Genomic DNA, 20,231 nt, shown 5'->3' with positions numbered 1-20,231 from the left:
ATAGGACAGCAAAGCTGGTCTGCTTGCATTTGAATTATAGTCATATTCAGGGAAGAAATTAAGCTAAAGTTGCATTTAAAACCCATTCTCAGACTTACAACTCAAAAGGAAGATTGCTTTCTCCTATTCCTTGTCCCCTGCAACTGGTGACTTTACAAAGTTTTCCTTGGTGGTTTCTCACGTATCTGCTGCTCCTTCTACATTTATACTCTGCTGTCTTATTTAGCTCTTTAGAAGCTTTGTATTTGCAAGATCTTCTTAACCTCTGGTTGCTGCCTTCTACTTGACTGCTCTTCACCTCTGAGCCTCCCAGAGTCCCCCAAATGGATGACTTTCCCAAGCAGTCACACTCCCGTGGGTGTGTTCATTCCTTGGGTCCCAGCTGTCTTCCATCCATTTCTGTGCTATCTAATAAAGCTTTTGATAAAGGTGACATCTTTTAGGAATAACCTTGAATATGCTTAGTTTACTACAAAAGAGGAAATCATTTTCAAAGTATGATTTTGTATTTTTTATCCCATACTGTTCTCCATAGTGGCTGTAGCAATTTGCATTCCCACCAACAGTGCGAGAGGGTTCCCTTTTCTCCACAGCCTCTCCAGCCAGCATTTATTATTTGTAGATTTTTTTGATGATGGCCATTCTGACTGGTGTGAGATGATACCTCATTGTAGTTTTGATTTTTGTTGTTTAGTTACTCAGTCAGTTGTGTCTGACTCTTTACGACACCATGGTCTATAACCCACCAGGCTCCTCTGTCCAGGGAATTTTCCAGGCAAGATTTTACTGGAGTGGGTTGCCATTTCCTATCCAGCGGATTTTCCCAACCCAGGGATCAAACACGGGTCTCCAAATCTGGTGCACTACAGGTGGATTCTTTACCACTGAGCAACTGGAGAAGCTCATAAAACCCAATATTTACTTACAAAAGTTAGTTGCATTCATACTGTAAAAATTCAGATTTTATAAACTTGATGGAAAATGTTACTAGTTATGTCTTACTTGAGAAAAACAGATCAAACCAAAAAGAGCTCATTTTCATAATACCCCTTCCATAACAAATTATCACACACATTTGTACATAAAGGTGTACTATCTTAGAATGTTTTTATGGGTAAACTAAAATCTGATTTGACAAATCATATGATGGCCATTCTGATCGGTGTGAGGTGATAGCTCACTGAAGTTGTGACTTGTATTTCTATAATAATAAGTGATGAGCATTTTTTCATATGTTTATTAGCCATCTGAATGTCTTCTTTGGAGAAAAGTCTATTTTGGTCTTCTACCCATTAAAAAAAATTTATTTATTTTTAATTGAAGGATAATTACTTTACAATATTGTGTTGGCTTCTGAGATACATCAACATGAGTCAGCCATAGGTATACATATGTCCTCTCCCTCCTGAACTCCCCTCCCACCCCTGCCCACCCCTCTAGGTTGTTGCAGAGCCCCAGTGTGAGTTCCCTGAGTCATACAGCAAATCCCATTGGTTGTCTGTTTTACATATGGCAGTGTATACGTTTCCGTGTTACTCTCCCCATTTGTCCCACACTCTCCTTCCTCCCCGCTGCGTGTCCATTATTCTGTTCTCTATTTTTGTGACTCCATTGCTGCCCTGCAAGTAGGTTAACTAGTACCGTCTTCCTAGATTCTATATATATGCATTAATATACAATACTTGTTTTTCTCTTTCCTACTTACTTCACTCTGTACAATAGGCTCTAGGTTCATCCACCTCATTAGAACTAACTCAAATGCATTCCATTTTTTGGCTGAGTAATATTCTATTGTGTGTATGTACCACTGTTTCTTTATCCATTCACCTGTTGATGGACATCTAGGTTGCTTCCTTGCCCTAGCTATTGTACATAGCCTGCAGTGAACACTGGGTACATGTGTCTTTTTCACATTTGTTTCCTCAGGGTATATGCCTAGTAGTAGGATTGCTGGGTCATGGGTACTCTTATTGCTAGTTTATCAAGGAATCTCCATACTGTGTTCCATAGTGGCTGTATCAATTTTCATTCCCACCAACAGTGCAAGAGGGTTCCCTTTTTTCCAGAGCCTCTCCAGCATTTGTTATTAGTAGATTTTTCAATGATGCCCATTCTGACAGGTGTGAGGTGATATCTCATTGTAGTTTTGATTTGCGTTTCTCTAATAATGAGTGACTCTCAAAAAATAATAATGGTTGGATGGCATCACTGATGTAATGGACATGAACTTGGGGAAACTCCAGGAGATGGTGAGGGACAGGGAAGCCTGAAGTGCTGAAGTCCATAGGGTCTTGAAGAGTTGGACACAACTTGTCGACTGAACAACAACAACAAGTGATGTTGAGCGTCTTTTCATGTGTTTATTAGCCATCTGTATGTGTTCTTTGAAGAAATGTCTGTCTAGGTCTTTTGCCCACGTTTTTATTTTGTTATTTGTTTTTATGGTACTGAGTTGTATGAGCTGCTTGTATATTTTGGAAATTAATCCTTTGTCAATTGTTTCATTTGCTATTATTTTCTCCCATTCTGGGGGGTTGTCTTTTCCCTTTGCTTATAGTTTCCTTTGTTATGCAAAAGCTTTTAAGTTTAATTAAGCCTCACTTGTTTATTTTGTTTTTATTTCCATTACTCTGGGAGATGGGCCATAGAAGATCTTGCTGTGATTTATGTCATAGAGTGTTCTGCTTATGTTTTCCTCTAAGAGTTTTATAGTTCCTGGTCCCACATTTAGGTCTTTAATCTATTTTGAGTTTATCTTTGTGTATGTTGTTAGGAAGTGTTCTAATTTCATTCTTTTACACCTAACTGTCCAGTTCTCTCAGTACCACACATTGAAGAGAATATCTTTTCCCCATTGTATATTCTTTTTGTCAAAGATAAGGTGCTTATATACACCCACAGGTGCATGGGTTTGTCTCTGGGCTTACTATCTTGTTCCATTGCTCTGTGTTTCTGTTTTTGTGCCAGTACCACACTGTCTTGATGACCGTAGCTTTGTAGTATAGTCTGAAGCCAGGAAGGTTGATTCCTCCATCTCTGTTCTTCTTTCTCAAGATTGCTTTGCCTACTTGGAATTTTTTGTGTTTTCATATATATTGTGAAATTTTTTATTTTAGTTCTGTGAAAAATGGCATTGCTAATTTGGTAGGAATTATATTGAATCTGTAGATTGCTTTGGATAGTATAGTCATCTTCCACAATATTCTTCCAATCCATTAACATGGACTAACTTGCCATTTGTTTATGTCATCTTTGATTTCTTTTCATCAATGTCCTACAGTTTTCTGTATATAGCTCTTTTGTCTCATTAGGTAGGTTTATTCTTAACTACTTTATTCTTTTTGTTGCAATGGTAAATGAGATTGATTCCTTGATTTCTATTTCTGATTTTTTTTGTTGCTAGTGTGTGGAGATGCAGGGACTTTCTGTGTATGGATTTTGTATCCTGCAACTTAACTGAATTCCCTTGTTTGTTGTTGTTCAGTTGCTCGGTTGTGTCCAACTCTTTGTGACCCCATGGATTGCAGAATGCCAGGCTTACCTGTCCTTCACAAACTTCTGGATCTTGCTCAAACTCATGTCCATTGAGTTGGTGATGCCATCCAATCATCTCGTCCTCTGTCATCCCCTTCTCCTCCTGCCTTAAATCTTTTCCAGCATCAGGGTCTTTTCCAATGAGTTGGCTCTTCACATCAGGTGGCCAGAGTATTGGAGCTTCAGCTTCAGCATCAGTCCTTCCAGTGAATATTCAGGATTGATTTCCTTGTGAAAAGGAGCATTGCCTTCTATAAGAGACTGAGCCAGACCTGCCTTTCAGTGTTTGAGTGTCTCCTGTGGAGGCACGGGTCAGCAGTACCCTGCCGCAGGGACAGGACTCTGGCTGCAACAGACCTGGGAGGCGTGGTATGTGGCATACATCCTCTTGGGGGAGGTCGCCATTAGCCCCACTGTAGAGCTAATATGCAGACTTCCCACAAACTATATCAGATAACTATACCAAAGAAATGCTCACACTATTGCAAAAGTTCTGGGGCCCACAGCAGATTTCCCAACCTGGGGATCCAGCAAAGGAACTGAGAATCCTCAGGGAAGTTGACTTTGGAGGACAGTGGTATTTGATTACAGAACTTCCACAGGATTGGGAAAACAGACTCTTGGAGGGCACAAACAAAACCTTGTGCACACTAGGACCCAGGAGAAAGGAGCAGTGACCCCACAAGAGACTGAGCCAGACTTGCCTGTGAGTGTCCAGGAGTCTCTGATAGAGGTGAGGGTCAACAGTCAGCGGCACCAAATACAACAGTCCTGGGAGCTGTGGGGTGCTAGCATAAGTCCTTTTGAAGGAGATGCCATTACCGCCATTACCCTGCCATAGTTTGGCCTGAGGAAGGTACCACAGCCCCACCCAGAAGCATAAAATTGGATTAAAGATTTGCTCAGCATGGTCCCGCACACCAGTTCGGTGCAGGTCAGTCCCTCAGTGGTGTCTGACTCTTTGTGACCCCATGGACTGCAGCATACCTGGCCTCTCTGTCCGTCACCAACTCCTGGAGCTTGTTCAAACTCATGTCCATTGTGTGGGTGATGCCATCCAACCATCTCATCCTCTGTCATCCCGTTCTCCTCCCACCTTCAGTCTTTCCCAGCATCAGGGTCTTTTCAGCTGAGTCAGTTCTTTGCATCAGGTGGCCAAAGTATTGGAGTTTCAGGTTCAACATCAGTCCTTCCAATGAATATTCAGGACTGATGTCCTGTAGGATGGACTGGTTGGATCTCCTTGCAGTCCAAGGGACTCTCAAGAGTCTCTTCCAACACCCCAGTTCAAACGCATCAGTTCTTCGGTGCTCAGCTTTCTTTATAGTCCACTGTCACACCCATTCATGACCACTGGAAGACCCATGCATGACCACTGGAAAAACCATAGCTTTGACTAGAAGGACCTTTGTTGGCAACATAATGTCTTTGCTTTTTAATATGCTGTCTAGGTTGGTTATAACTTTTCTTCCGAAGAGCAAGTGTCTTTTAGTTTCATGGATGCAGTCACCATCTTCAGTGATTTTTGAGCCCCCAAAATAAAGTCTGTCACTGTTTCCATTGTTTCCCCCATGTATTTGCCATGAAGTGATGGGACCAGATGCCATGATTCATTAATTAATTAATTTTTTTAATGTTGAGTTTTAAGCCAACTTTTTCACTCCTCTCTTACACTTTCATCAAGAGGTCCTTTAATTCTTCTTCACTTTCTGCCATAAGGGTGGTCATCTGCATATCTGAGGTTATTGACATTTCTCCTGGCAGTCTTGATTCCAGCTTCTGCTTCATCCAGTCCAGCATTTCTTAGGATGTATTCTGTATATACGTTAAATAAACAGGGTGACAGTATACAGCCTTGACATACTCTTTTTCCGATTTGGAACCAGTCTGTTGTTCCATGTTGAGTTCTAATTGTTGCTTCTTGACCTTCATACAGATTTCTCAGGAGGCAGGTCAGGTGGTCTGGTATGCCAGTCTCTTTAAGAATTTTCCACAGTTTGTTGTGATCCACACAGTCAAAGGCTTTGGCATAGTCAATAAAACAGAAGTAGGTGATTTTCTGGATTGCTCTTGCTTCTTCGATGATACAGTGGATGTTGACAAGTTGATCTCTGGTTCCTCTGTCTTTTCTAAACCCAGCTTGAACATCTGGAAGTTCCTGGTTCACGTACTGTTGAAGCCTGGATTGGAGAATTTTGAGCATTACTTTACTAGCATGTGAGATGAGTGCAATTGTGTGGTAGTTTGAGCATTCTTTGGCATTGCCTTTCTTTGGGATTGGAATGAAAACTGACCTTTTCCAGTCCTGTGGCCACTGATGAGTTTTCCAAATTTGCTGGCATATTTCATAGCATCATCTTTAAGGATTTAAAATAGCTTAACTGCAATTCCATCACCTCCACTAGCTTTGTTTGTAGTGATGCTTCCTAAGGCCCACTTGATTTCTCATTCCAGGATGTCTGGCTTTAGGTGAGTGATCACACCATCGTGATTATCTGGGTCGTGAAGATATTTTTTGTATAGTTCTTCTCTGTATTCTTGCCATCTCTTCTTAATATCTCTGCTTCTGTTAGGTCCATACCATTTTTGTCCTTGATCGAGCCCATCTTTGCATGAAATGTTCCCTTGGTATCTCTAATTTTCTTGAAGATATCCCTAGTCTAGTTTCCGCCCACCAGAGCAAGACCCAGTTTCCCCACAGCCAGTCCCTCCCATCAGGAAGCTTCCAGAAGCCTCTTCTCCTCATCCATCAGAGGGCAGACAGAATGAAAACCACAATCACAGAAAAGTAACCAAACTGATCACATGGATTACAGCCTTGTCTAACTCAGTGAAACTACGAGCCATGCCCTGTAGGGCCACCAAGACAGACGGGTCATGGTGGAGTGTTCTGTCAAAATGTGTTCCACTGGAGAAGGGAATGGCAACCATTTCAGCATTCTTGCCTTCCAAACCCCATGAAATTCACTGATTAGTTCTAGTTATTTTCTGGTAAGATCTTTAGAATTTTCTATGTGTAGTAGCTCTGAATATTCATTGGAGTGTGTAGAAGCTAAAGCTCCAGTACTTTGGCCACCTGATGCAAACAGCTGATTCTTTGAAAAAAATCCTTATGCTGAGAAAGACTGAGGGCAGGAGGAGAAGGAGTCCACAGAGGAAGATATGGTTGGATGGCATCACCGACTCAGTGGACATGAGTTTGGGCAAGTTCCTGGAGATAATGAAGGGCAGGGAGGCTTTGTACGCTGCAGTCCATGGGGTTGGAAACAGTCAGACACGACTTAGTGACTGAACAGCAACAGCAGTGTAGTATTACTGACTAACACATAGTTTTACAATGATGAGAAATTTGATTCTCTTCAAACTTCCTAAGCTCACTGGGATCAGGACAGGTGTATATCCGATTTATGAGTCACATTTCTTCCTTCTTTGCCCCCTTAACAGGGTCATAGTGCACCTTAAAACCTTTGCTGAGTCTGGCACTGTTATTAACAGCTGCCCTCACGTTAACGTCTCTCTGCCTTCTTCTGTTGTGACTGTAATGACTCAACACAGCTTAACACAGAAGACTTTCATCTTGAGAGAGCAAATAACTGTAGCTGGAAGGATATAGCTAAGATGTAAGGATATTTGGAAACTCTGAGGTTATTACACACTAAAATGTCTATGCCTTTTGGAAGGAGTTTTTCCTTCAACGAAAGGGAGACATCTGTGTAGACAATTTAGTGGAAATGTAATGCTAATGATTTTGAACAAATAGAGGAGTTTTCTTGTTCTTTATTTAATTGAAATTGTGAGCTCTCATTTAATCAAGGAACTGACCTTGCTTTCCAGGCACTTTTGGCTATAGCTGTTTAATATGAACACTTCACAGAGGTATGTTTCTAGGTAACATGATCTCTTGTTTATACCTATCAATGAGGCCTCTGATGGAGTCACTTTAATATTCACATCTTTGTCCATGGTGAAGTTAAAGTGTTTTCTAGAGCATCAGGGAGGAGAAGATAGCTGTTGCGTGTAGTACATCTTGGAGATACTGTCTAAAGACAAATTCTCATAACATTTCATAAATATGCTTATCAAAATGGATGAGAGGAAAGGCAGATGCGATTTCAAGGAAATACCCTGTTTTCAAGCAAACATTCTCCAGAAATAAAATTCTCAAGAAATAAACTGTCCAAAGAGGAATAATATAGCTGATTAATATGTGGTTACTTTCCAGTTGGAAATCAGTGTAAAAACTCTGGCCTTTTGTATTTATACTGTTCTGTAATATTGAGATCTGCATATATGTTTATGCTAATTTTCTAGTTAAATCTGAAAATTATCACTAGTTTTGTTCTTGTCTCAGACAGAAAAATAATCTATAAGTTATTAAGAGAATAAAAAAGCTTTTATTTTGCTTTTCTAGGAAAAAAGAATTTGAAATATCTTCTGTCTTTTGGATTTGATTCAGTACTAATGCTTTCTGCATAGTTCACATAGAAATGTGTTACCCACGCCTCTTTTTCTCTTCCTCTTGAAATCTGTGGGGCAAATGTTTAAAATATACGTTCTGACAGAGAGTTGCTCTAGAATTTGTTTTCTCTGACATTTAGTGAGCTGTGATGAATATCTGTACTTCCTCCTGAGGCTTCTGCATGCAAACCTTTTTCATTGATTATTTTTTAAACTTCACTGTAAATTGATCTGCATTCCATGTTAAACTAATGTACCTTGCTACTTCTTTATAATCGCTTGTTCACGGGTCCAATTGTAACCTTGTTTTTGTGTAAGTCTTGGTGTAAGACTGGTGTTAGATAAGACATCAGTGTTTGGCCTCAGGTGTCTCCTTGTAAACCAATCTGAACTTTAAAAAAAAAAAAAAAATTTGTGTTTGTCTTTCAATTTCCATGTCTCTGTTACCATGTCCAGGTGACTAAGCATCTTACTACTTTTCCATAACTCTCAGTTCAGTTCAGTTCAGTCGCTCAGTCGTGTCTGACTCTTTGCGACCCCATGGATCACAGCATGCCAGGCCTCCCTGTCCATCACCAACTCCAGGAGTTCACTCAGACTCACATCCATAGAGTCAGTGATGCCATCCAGCCATCTCATCCTCTGTCGTCCCCTTCTCCTCTTGCCCCCAATCCTTCCCAGCATCAGAGTCTTTTCCAATGAGTCCACTCTTCGCATCAGGTGGCCAAAGTACAGGAGTTTCAGCTTTAGCATCATTCCTTCCAAAGAAATCCAGGGCTAATCTCCTTCAGAATGGACTGGTTGGATCTTCTTGCAGTCCAAGGGACTCTCAAGAGTCTTCTCCAACACCACCGTTCAAAAGCATCAATTCTTCGGCGCTCAGCCTTCTTGACAGTCCAACTCTCACATCCATACATGACCACAGGAAAACCATAGCCTGGACTAGACGGACCTTTGTTGGCAAAGTAATGTCTCTGCTTTTCAATATGCTATCTAGGTTGGTCATAACTTCTCTTCCAAGGAGTAAGTGTCTTTTAATTTCATGGCTGCAGTCACCATCTGCAGTGATTTTGGAGCCCCCAAAAATAAAGTCTGACACTGTTTCCACTGTTTCCCCATCTCACCATTTAAATCTCTAGTTTATTTTTCATCTGCAATTTTTTGCAATCTTTCTTTAGTTCAGTGTTTCTCCATGAGCACTTTGAAATGCCTCCCTCCTTTTATAGTTCTAGTTCTCAAATATTTTATTCACCTTTCTGCATCTCAGTCTTAAAGTCCATTTTCTAAGAAATTGGTATGTAGTATTAACTATGCTCATTGGTACCCCATTCTCTTTGAAATATCCTTTCTTTCTAAAATATAACTTTTTGTTAAAAACATTTTTGAAGAAATATCCGTTTATTTTTATTCCTACCTGGACAGAAATGTTACGTGAGATTCACGGCTTATAATACATACTTGGCTGTGTAGTTTACTTTGTGTTTCCTCCAGTTCAGTTTGTGCTAATGACAGTGCTTGCCTTGCTCTGGCAAGCCTTAGGAGAGCCAAGATTGACTTATTTTCAGTGACTGCCTATCTGTGTCTTAATAGTGTGTGTTGTTTCACTGGGTTCCATATATAAAAGAGACATAGTCTTTTAAAGTTAAAATTCTAATTCAGGAACTTCCCTGGCAGTCCATTGATTAGAACTCTGAGCTTCCACTGCAGGAGCTGCAGGTTCTATCCCTGGTTGGGGAACTAAGGTCCCCCCATATTGGATGTCATGGCTAAAAAAATAAAATAAGATAAATTAAAATAAAATTCTAGTTCAGATAAGGATTTACAGAAGAATTTACATATAAGGCTATGAAAAGTATTATGTAGTTTTAGGTGTATGCTTCACAAAAGGGAAAAGTTGTTGATGGAGTGGCTCTGGTTGGTTCTAGAATTCTTTTTTTCACATAGGTTTGGTGCTTCAGAAGAAGCAACCACAGAGCAAATTGCTTCTTTTGTCTTCTCTAACTCTGAGTTGCTATAAATTACCCTGAAGTGATATGCATTGTAGATCCTGGTAAAACTCATAAAGAGAAGGTTTTCTTTGTCATTTTGCTATTAGGAAGTTTCCCAGTTGGTGCGATATTATTAGCACCTGTTGCTTTGGCTAACTCAGGCACATCATGGCTGTCATGGTAACGGAGATTGGAAATGTCTGTTGATTTCTAAGATACAAGGAAATGAAGGAATGTCCATGCTTTGGGGTATTTGGAGACTGGGAAAGAAAAGGTGAGATGTGCTGATTACCTACAAAACAGATCTTATAGGGGTTTTATCTGTTTTTATGTGTAGCACCTTATATTACTTCTCCTCTTACTCTAGGTGACACAACAGAATGAATGTGTGGTTAGCGTGTTTATGGAGGAAGAGTTGTTGGTTGGTGGGGCACAGGGGACAATTTTTTTTTTTTCTTTTTAGATCTCATTTGTAGTTTTTAAAGATTTGAAAAATACCATCTCTGATTGTTCTATGTATGTTAATTAATTGGAATTAATATCATTTAGGATTTCCAGTTTTTTTTTAATGCTGCCTATTTTTTCAAAAAGTTTTTCTTTTAGACTTAAATTTCAATTGTGAATTACAGTGTCCTCTGATCAATAAGAACTTTCTCCTATACCAAACTCTTGCCTATTATAATTCTTGGAATTATAGAGCATTTTCTGCTTGTATATTCAGTTTTCATCTATTTTGGGTCAGTCCACATAGGACTGATAATCCAGAGAATCCCAGGGATGGCGGAGCCTGGTGGGCTGCCGTCTGGGGTCGCACAGAGTCAGACACGACTGAAGCGACTTGGCAGCAGCAGCAGCAGCAGTCAAAAAAGAGGGAACTTGTGTTTGTAGAATAGACAACAGAAATAAAGAAGTAAATTTTCTATAGTGAAAGGCTCTGGTAAGAATGAGGTAGAATATACCTGAACTTAGGAATTGAATTCTAATGGTTGATAGAGAAAAAAGCAAACAAACAAACAAAACACCTTAGTTGTTTATTAGGGGCAGGTGGAGGTAGAACTTAATGACAAGAGGCACCTTGGTTTTTCGTGTTCTTTTCAGCAACATATACTAGGTGCACAATAAATCGTTGCAGAAAGAAATGAGTGAACGGACAAAGGAGCAAACAAGTAGGGTAGTAGTCCAGAGTAAATAATCAGAGTGTTCACTGCCTGGGGAACCATCCTGAAGAAAATAAGCCTCATTATATTGTTTGTAACAGCAAGTAAAATGAATTTACGAGTATTTTAACGTCTGATGGCGTATGGGTATCGGCCGTATGTCCTCACTGTTCTCAGCCCCCGAAACGTAAAATATCATTTTTTATTATGTATCTTTATTATTTTTGTAAGTATAAGATTATTTAAAAAATTTTAAAGTTAATTCTGAACCTTTAACTTTTATTTTTCCATCGTCTTGAATTTCACGAATTTTGGGAACCTGTTTTGGGAACCTGTCACTGTTGGTTAGAACTGATGGTGGAAGTATCAATTTACTTCAAATTATTCCAAAATGGATGTTTTTATAGTGGGTGTATGTTGATGAATTATTAATTATTATTAGTTAAGTAATAATGGACTGCTTGAAGGCCAAGATAATTTTATTCAGTGTCTTAAGTGTCTTTTATCACATAACACACAACAGATGTTGGATGGGTAAATGCATGGCTGGATGAATGGTGATTATTCAACTTTGCGAAGGTGAAAAGTAGACTACAGGTCCAGCAGTTCTAAATGAACAAAAGTGTTAGTAAGTAACAACCCCCTGTTTCCTGGGCCTTAGAGCTTATGAGAAGATACAGTCCGAGATTGGATATCAACAACATTCCACAGAACCAATGAAATATCCAGTTTCCATAAAGCTTGCTTGGCTTGTTATGATATTCAATTATTAAGTGACAGTAACTGTTTCTATTTTAATTGTTTTGTTTCTATAAGCTGACTTCAGCACCTCTGGGTTCTATGTTATGATGGATGATTGTGTTCCATTCTCTGTAAGTTACTATTTGGTAAAACTTCCCAGAACACTAAGATTTCAGCAATAGCTTCCAGTTAGCTCTTCATCTATTCTCAAGTGACCTGGCAATCTTGCCCTTCTCTGTGAAGTGGGCTTTGTATGGTCTCCCATTGCCTCAGCCAATTAAGACCTTAAAATTAGGCTTTGAGGAACCCTGCTCATGCTTCCAGGAACATAATAGCGCCACTTTTCATTGAAGGAGATGAGAAGTGTTTAAGTTTGGCCAATGAACAAAGCAAGGATAAAAACAAGTGCTAAAATCACAATTAGCCCTGAATATTTTAATGCAGAAAGGGTATCAGTTTTTGGACACTATTCCACCATTATGCTTGATTTCCCCTCCATAATTTATAGAGTTTTTCACTTCCTATAGAGATAATTAAGTTATATAGTAAGACATTTTGAAAAGGGTACTACACCCTTAGTTTTGAGGCAAATAGCTTAGCTATCCCTAGATGTAAGCATGGATTAAAATATTTTTATTGCCTTAAGCCTGAATAAGATTCTAGAATGTCAGCTCTTCAAAGAATCTTTCTTGATTTGGGTGGGAGAGATGAGCAGGTTTGACATGAAGGTATGACATTTTTATGAATTTCATACATACTTAAAAGTTATTGTTATTAAATAATGAAAGCCTTGATTTACGGCAGGTTGGCTTGCTTCTCTTTGTATGACTCTGACATTTTGTGTTGAGCTGTACCTATCTTTTGCTTCTGAGGCAGTGAGCAGTACCTTTCTTTTGCTTCCCATACTAGATTAGCAATGTTCTTTCTAATGGTTAAAAGGAATAAAGAGTGACTTCTCTGGCAAACAACAGAAAGGGCTCTCCACCACCCCTTGCCCCTGTCCTTCCTGCTTAATTTGTCAACTGGGCATCAGATAGGAATGGCAAGACTGATATTCCTGCTCAGTAACAAAAGTATTTGTAAGTGGGGAAAATTTTTTTTTAAGATGTTATTTGCTTACATATGGAAATTCTGTGGGCATTAAATGCTTAAGTAACTTTTTTTTTTCTTAGACTGAGAATGACAAACTTTATTGCTTTTGGCACACCATATGTAAAATTATATGTGATATATTTGCATGTATGTATATTTATACACCAAACAGAGATGCTTTTGTGTAATATTATGTTGATTGTACTCTTAGAATGGAGTCTCTGAGCATTTGGCTCTGAAATCACCCCAGTGTCCAGGAACCAGCACTATGAGTCTTTTGACGTGGAAAATTCTTTGTGGTACAGGGTGCTCCCACCAGCTGAAGGACATTTGGTTATCACGGCCTCCAAATACTGAATACCCGCAGCACTGTCTATATTCTGAAATAAGAATGCCTCCACCCATAACCTTCAGAAAACTAGATGCCTTTCTCACAGCACCAGAAATTTTTTTTGTGCTTACTTGTTTTCTTATTTGTATCTGTTCAGGAAACCATGAATCACACAAGAGCACAGACCTTGTCTTAAATCTATCAATATTCCATGACATCACAGTGTGTGACCCATAAGCATTTAAGCCATGTTTATTCATCAGATGAAATGTAAAACTTACTTTAACCTTTACCTAATTATTTGAATAGCATTTTCCCCAAACACAGGATTAAGCAATATTGTGAAATAATTTATCCAGAGATACCATAAACATATCTAATTATCCACTTACTTATTCATCCAGCCATGTGTTTATATCTGGGCTTATAAAACAGAATTACACGCAGTAGATTTCATTGAAAATGTGCAACCTCACAGAGTAGTGCTGCCTCAAAGAAATGGGACACAAATACGAGCTACATATGTTATTTAAAAGTCACATTAAGAAAGGTAAAAAGAAAATGTGAAGTTAATTTTAATAATATATTTTAGATAGCCCATTATATCCTAAATATAATCATTTTAATGTATAATTAGTATAAAAATTGTCAAGTTATTTTACATTCCTTTTTCATATGGAGCTTTGTAAACCTAGCTAGTATTTTGCCCATACAGCACAACTTAGCCCCAGCCAGCCACATTTCAGATGCTCAGTAACCTTGTGTGATTCATGACAATGTATGTGATGGCACAGCCTTAAAAGACCTTCTCTGTTGCCCACTGTCTCATCTCATCATTTCTTTGATGAAAGATTTGTCTGTAGTAGTAAGATTCCTAGGATTGTTGAGAACTTTTTTTGGAAGCCCAAGATTTAGAGTGTAAACGGAAGCTCATATGCTCTTATATTAATTCTATTTATGAAAAAATTTCATATTTAAGAAATGATGTAAGGCATCCTACAGTAAGACTACACCAAAATATATGAAGGAAAATTAAAGATGTATAGAAATGATTTACATAGGTTACCTTCACTGAGTTTTCTGATTTTCTGTACGTCTGTTCAAAAAACAGATGGTAGAGAATAGTACAATCATTTATGTAGCTGGGCAGTAGACAAAGATAGCTTTAGCAAATCAGAAGGAAGGACATTTCATGGAGATTTATTTGCCTTCCTCCTAGAACTTTCTCTGTGCTGTATAGATTGCAGTAAAGAATTTGGATAGTTATTAACTAGAGAATTCATTCTTTGGAGTACACAAGTCATATCGTTTTTGGTTTAGAGTGTAGAGCTTAGTAAATATTTTGCTCAGGGCAAGGTTATTTTCCATTCAGCCTACAGAGTCTAAATTGCTTAGGCTGTGTTTTGACTGCCTAGACCAAGTTGTTTGTTTCCAGCTTTTTATTTTTCAAAAGTTAGCACCTTCTAATGAATTTAGAAGAGTTTTTATTAGCTGCATAGGAAGTAAATGAAAAGGGGACCTAATGCTTTCTGAGTATTTACCACACACCAAATTTGTATTTGACGTGTTATGTAACTTCTCAGATAATCTTTCATTTGAGATAGGTGTTTGTCTTCCTAATTTATTAGGAAGGAAACTGAAACTCGTGCAGTTTAAGTGACAAGCCTTTGGATCTGTGGATAATGGGAACGAGATTCCTTTGTAAAATGTGGTTTGACTGGTGATGCAGGAAATCACTCTCGTTATCCTGTCACTTTCAACTGTGACCTGTACCTGTCATTCACCACTCAGCAGCCTGGAGAAATTGTTCTGTAACATAAATTATACCATCTTATTACCCTACCTCAACCCGTCAATAACTCATGTACTTAGAGGAAAAAATCCAGAGTTCTTTACCATGATTTGCAGTCTCCCTCCCAGTTTGGCTTCTGCCTACTCCCCAGTTTCATCCATTTCCCTGTCAACTTGAGCATTAAGTTCTAGGCACAGTTTATACCGGCTTTATTGTATTTTTTTGCCTTTTGGTACTTGGATTGCATCCTAAACTGTTTTTTCCCACCTTCATTTCATTCCTTCTCTCTTTCCTCTGCTAATGTTAATGTTGTCCAGCTGTCCTAAGTACCAATTGCGTTGACTTTACAGGTCCACATCCTTTTCTTTGTTCTAAAGGATTCAGTTTCCTGACTCACACGGACAGCTCAGTAGCCAGACCTGAGCGGGGCTGGTGTCTCTCTTCCCCTCACCACAGGGCTTGTTTCAGGAGATCCACTCTAGTCCCTTCTGAGTCCTTCTGTGATTGAAAATCTCAAACTCAAAATAGGAGAACCTCTTTTTATGCTTTGGACATGGTATTAAAAGGTTACAGACCTCTCTTTCAGAATTCATATTCTGTGGCAAGAGGAGACAAAACTGATAGCAGAGAAATAAGTCAGTGCTCCGAAAAAAACTACAGATGTGGGTCAAGTGATGGGCTTGCTGGTGTTGAGCCCTCGTACTCACTTAACCTCATTTGAGCCTGTGCCTTTCTTGATGAGATGCTGCGTTTCATTCCTTCCCTTTTGGTTATTAGTGAACCTTGGCTCCCCGTCTTTTACAGGCAGTTTTGACAAATCAGCGTTCCCAGTTGTATCCCTGAATACACACAGCATTCTGTTCTGTGTTAAATTAAAAAATATTTCTCAGCATCACTATAAGATCATGTTAAGCTAATTTTATTTAATTTGGAAATGGTGGTTCCACTTTGTCTGCAGCTATGTATTTTCCGTTCAGAATTTCTTCTAGTATTCCTTCAATTTCTGAAAACTTAGAGAGGTAGAATATCTGTATGTGATATGTACGTATATATAAAATACAAAATGATTACTTTTAGGCATATCATTTTATTGGTAAAATTATTGTATTTTTGTGCCATATAAATTTGGGGTTAATTGAAAACTTTAGTTTTTTTGAGTTGCATTATTTTTAGTAAAATTTAGAATAAATACTATTAAGTTTTTGTTGAGAAGATGAAAGTGATACAAATATCTACTAATGTGAAGTTGTCCCCATGCTAGACTTAATGAATTGGCACTGATAATTTGTACATTTATTTGTATCATTCAAGTCATTGCTGTTGAATTGTATAAGACTTGATCATGTCATTCTAGTTTAATTCACATGTTTGATTACATAGCAAAGTAACAAACACCATTTTGGCTGTGTTATGTTACATGAAAACAAGTATTGGGGATGGAAGCTCTGTGAAGATGCAAGTGAAATGCATACTAAGTTAGATTAGCGATCCATTTCATTCAATATTCTGACACTGGCCCCATGTAGATGTTTTGATGGAAACACAATCCTTATGTTCATTTGGTCATTTTGAAAGGTTAAGAGTACATTCTGTGTATGTGTGCTTAGTCACTCAGTCATGTCTGCCTCTTTGTAACCCCTTGGACTGTAGCCCAGCAGGCTCCTCTGTCCATGGGATTCTCCAGGCAAGAATACTGGAGTGGATTACCATTCCCTTCTCCAGGGGATCTTCCCAACCCAGGGCTCAAACCTACATCTCCTGCATTACTGGCAGATCCTTTACTAGCTGAGCCACCAGGGACGCCCACAAGAGTACTCTAAGTATCTCTCATTTCTTTTTAAAGTAACCTGCATGGTTTAAAAAACTTTTTGAATTGCTTTCATATTTTCTTTTTTTTTTTTCCTTTTTTTTTTAAAAAATTTTATTTTATTTTTAAACTTTACATAATTGTATTAGTTTTGCCAAATATCAAAATGAATCCGCCACAGGTATACATGTGTTGCTTTCATATTTTCAAGAGACATAAACCATGTTAGGAATGGTGCCCTACCTACCATACCTGCCACTACTCTCATCTTCTGATGCTCAATGGCAGACATTACAAAAGTCAGCTTTCTCTGGGTCAGCCGCAGCTTCATATTCCCCCTAAAACACTGTTCTAGATAGCCATTGCCATCTGACCCATGTAGTGAAATTTAGTTGTTAGTATGTATAGGAAATAAGTTCTAAATGCTATAGTGTTCTGTCTACACTGAAAATTATAGTACTTCCTTCTTACTTTAGGCATTCTGTTTTCAGGATTTTCATTTGCTTTTAAAAATATTTCACTTTGAATTCTGCTAGTCACTCAGAAAGGGTCAAGTATCATTCAAAGTGGCTGATGGCAGAGTTCTTACCCTTAAGAGGCTACAAGTTTTGTGAACTATCATGCTGGCTTTGGCTATTATTTCTTTTTCAATTAACCTTTGCTTTCCTTAAGGTATTTCGCTTTGCTCCCTCAACTCAGTGATGAAATGACAAATAGCTCAATTAAAAATTGGGCAAAGGTGTAAAATAGGCAGTTCTCCAAAGATTATATAAAATGGCTAATGAGCGCATGAAAAGGTGTTCAGTATCGTTAACCATCAGGGAAATGCAAATCAGAACCACAACATGATGCCATTTCACACCCCTCCAGATAGCTGTTATCAAGAAGACCGATGATGACTGTTGGAGAGGATGTGGAGATATTGGAAGCCTCAACACTGCTGGTGAGAATGTGAAAAAGTGAGGCCGCTTTGGAAAAATCTGGCAGTTTTCTGAAAAGTTAAATATAGAATTATCATAGTACTCTGCTTTTTTATTCCAAGGTATATAACGAAGAGAAATGAAGACACATATCTATGTTAAAACTTGTACATTAATATTCATAGCAGCCAAATGTTCATAATAGCCCAAAAGTAGAAGCATCCCAAATATCTCTCAACTGGTGATTGGATAAGTAAAACGTCATACAGCTACACAGTGGAATATTATTTAGCAATAAGAAGAAATGCATTACTAATAAATTTTACAACATGGATGAACCTTAAAAATGCTAAGCTAAGTGTAAGGAGTCAATGAAAAAAGCTACATGCTGTATGATTTCATTTATATCAAATGTCCCTTACAGGCAAATAAGAAACAGGAAATAGATTAGTGGTTGCCTAGGGCCAGAGTCGGAGAAGGCAATGGCAACCCACTCCAGTACTCTTGCCTGGAGAATCCCATGGACGGAGGAGCCTGGTAAGCTGCAGTCCATGGGGTCGCTAAGAGTCGGACACGACTGAGCGACTTCACTTTCACTTTTCACTTTCATGCATTGGAGAAGGAAATGGCAACCCACTCCTGTGTTCTTGCCTGGAGAATCCCAGGGATGAGGGAGCCTGGTGGGCTGCTGTCTATGGGGTCGCACAGAGTCGGACACGACTGAAGCAACTTAGCAGCAGCAGCAGCAGGGCCAGAGTAGTGGGGTAAATGGGTGAACTGGGATGTGTCAGCCAAGGGGTACAGGGTTTCTTTTTGGGGTAATGAAAACATTCTAGATTGCGATAGTTGTATTTTGGTCATCCAATCATACATTTCAAATGGGTGATTTGTATGCTGTATGAATTATATCTCTAGCTGTTAAAATTAGGAGTGTTATTTAGTTTCTAATCTTCCCTTCACTCTGCATATCTAATTCTTTAAACAATATTATCAGCTCTACCTATAAACTATATTCCAAATCTGTCTCATTCTATAATCTTGGTTCAAAGTCAACTTTTGCCTAGACATCACTACAGTGACCTCCTATCTGGCTTATACCCACCTCCACTCTTGCATTCGTGCAATTATTTGTTTCATCTAGCAGGCAGAGTGAATATTTTTAAATTGATGATGAAATAGGTAATATTATTGCCTATTAGTGCTAATAAAATTGTAGTGAAGTCACTTCACAGTTACTGTGCCACGTAATATTCAGTTCAGTTCAGTTGCTCAGTCATGTCCTACTCTTTGCGACCCCATGAATCGCAGCACGCCAGACCTCCCTGTCCATCACCAACTCCCAGAGTTCACTCAAACTCACGTCCATCGAGTCGGTGATGCCATCCAGCCATCTCATCCTCTGTCATCCCCTTCTCCTCCTGCCCCCAATCCCTCCCGCATCAGAGTCTTTTCCAATGAGTCAACTCTTCACATGAGGTGGCCAAAGTACTGGAGTTTCAGCTTTAGCATCATTCCTTCCAAAGAACCCAGGACTGATCTCCTTTAGGATGGACTGGTTGGATCTCCTTGCAGTCCAAGGGACTCTCAAGAGTCTTCTCCAACACCACAGTTCAAAAGCATCAATTCTTTGGCGCTCAGCTTTCTTCACAGTCCAACCGTCACATCCATACATGACTACTGGAAAAACCATAGCCTTGACTAGACGGACCTTTGTTGGCAAAGTAATGTCTCTGCTTTTGAATATGCTATCTAGGTTGGTCATAACTTTCCTTCCAAAGAGTAAGCGTCTTTTAATTTCATATAATATTACAGGTACGTAAATGTTCACTCATTTAATCCTTACCACAGCTCTATTCTGAAGGTGCTGGTACTAATACCCACTTTATTGATGGAGAAACTCAGGTTCAGAGAGGCTGAGTAATTTGCCCAAGGCTGTGCAGCAAGTAAATAGCTGTTATATAAAGTGAATCAAGGCATTTCTTTTTTTTTTATAAGTACATTTATCTTGTTTTATGAATATTTTATAGAATGCTATAAAATCCTCTGTTCTTTCTCTAATGTGTTTTGCATTATACATATGTGGATGCATATATACCTTTTATATATAAATATGCATGTTTTAAATTTATATATTAAAATAGCTCCTAAAATTTGCCCCACATTCCCATTTTTTCTTGTATTTTTTAACTGATTATAATTTTAGATCCCAATTTGCAAAAGTAAATGTTTAAGTAAAATTATAGTTAATCTTTTTTTTTTAATTTAAATTTATTTATTTTAATTAGAGGCTAATTACTTTACAATATTGTATTGGTTTTGCCATACATCAACATGAATCCGCCACGGGTGTATATGTGTTCCCAATCCTGAACCCCCCTCCCACCTCCCTCCCCATACCATCCCTCTGGGTC

At 38.6% G+C, this 20,231-nt stretch overlaps 1 protein-coding gene across 11 annotated transcripts in view; it reads left to right on the top strand.

Annotated features, from left to right (window-relative positions):
• Positions 1 to 20,231, top strand: part of CEP128 (centrosomal protein 128) — a 483,641-nt gene that overhangs the window by 222,562 nt on the left and 240,848 nt on the right. The window contains exon 21 of one of the 11 annotated variants that reach the window (XM_070797951.1): positions 17,771 to 19,904. The exons of the other annotated variants lie outside the window; for them this stretch is intronic. Within the exon in view, the coding sequence (XP_070654052.1) occupies positions 17,771 to 17,796 (26 nt within the window). The 3' untranslated portion in view covers positions 17,797 to 19,904. Of the gene's footprint in view, positions 1 to 17,770; positions 19,905 to 20,231 lie in introns of those variants that run through there. 11 annotated transcript variants of the gene reach the window in all.

Source organism: Bos indicus, chromosome 10, assembly GCF_029378745.1.
Source record: "Bos indicus isolate NIAB-ARS_2022 breed Sahiwal x Tharparkar chromosome 10, NIAB-ARS_B.indTharparkar_mat_pri_1.0, whole genome shotgun sequence".
Classification (NCBI taxonomy): Eukaryota; Metazoa; Chordata; class Mammalia; order Artiodactyla; family Bovidae; genus Bos; species Bos indicus.
The sequence above is the reverse complement of the archived record's forward strand: the minus strand, read 5'-3'. Positions and strand labels throughout refer to the sequence as shown.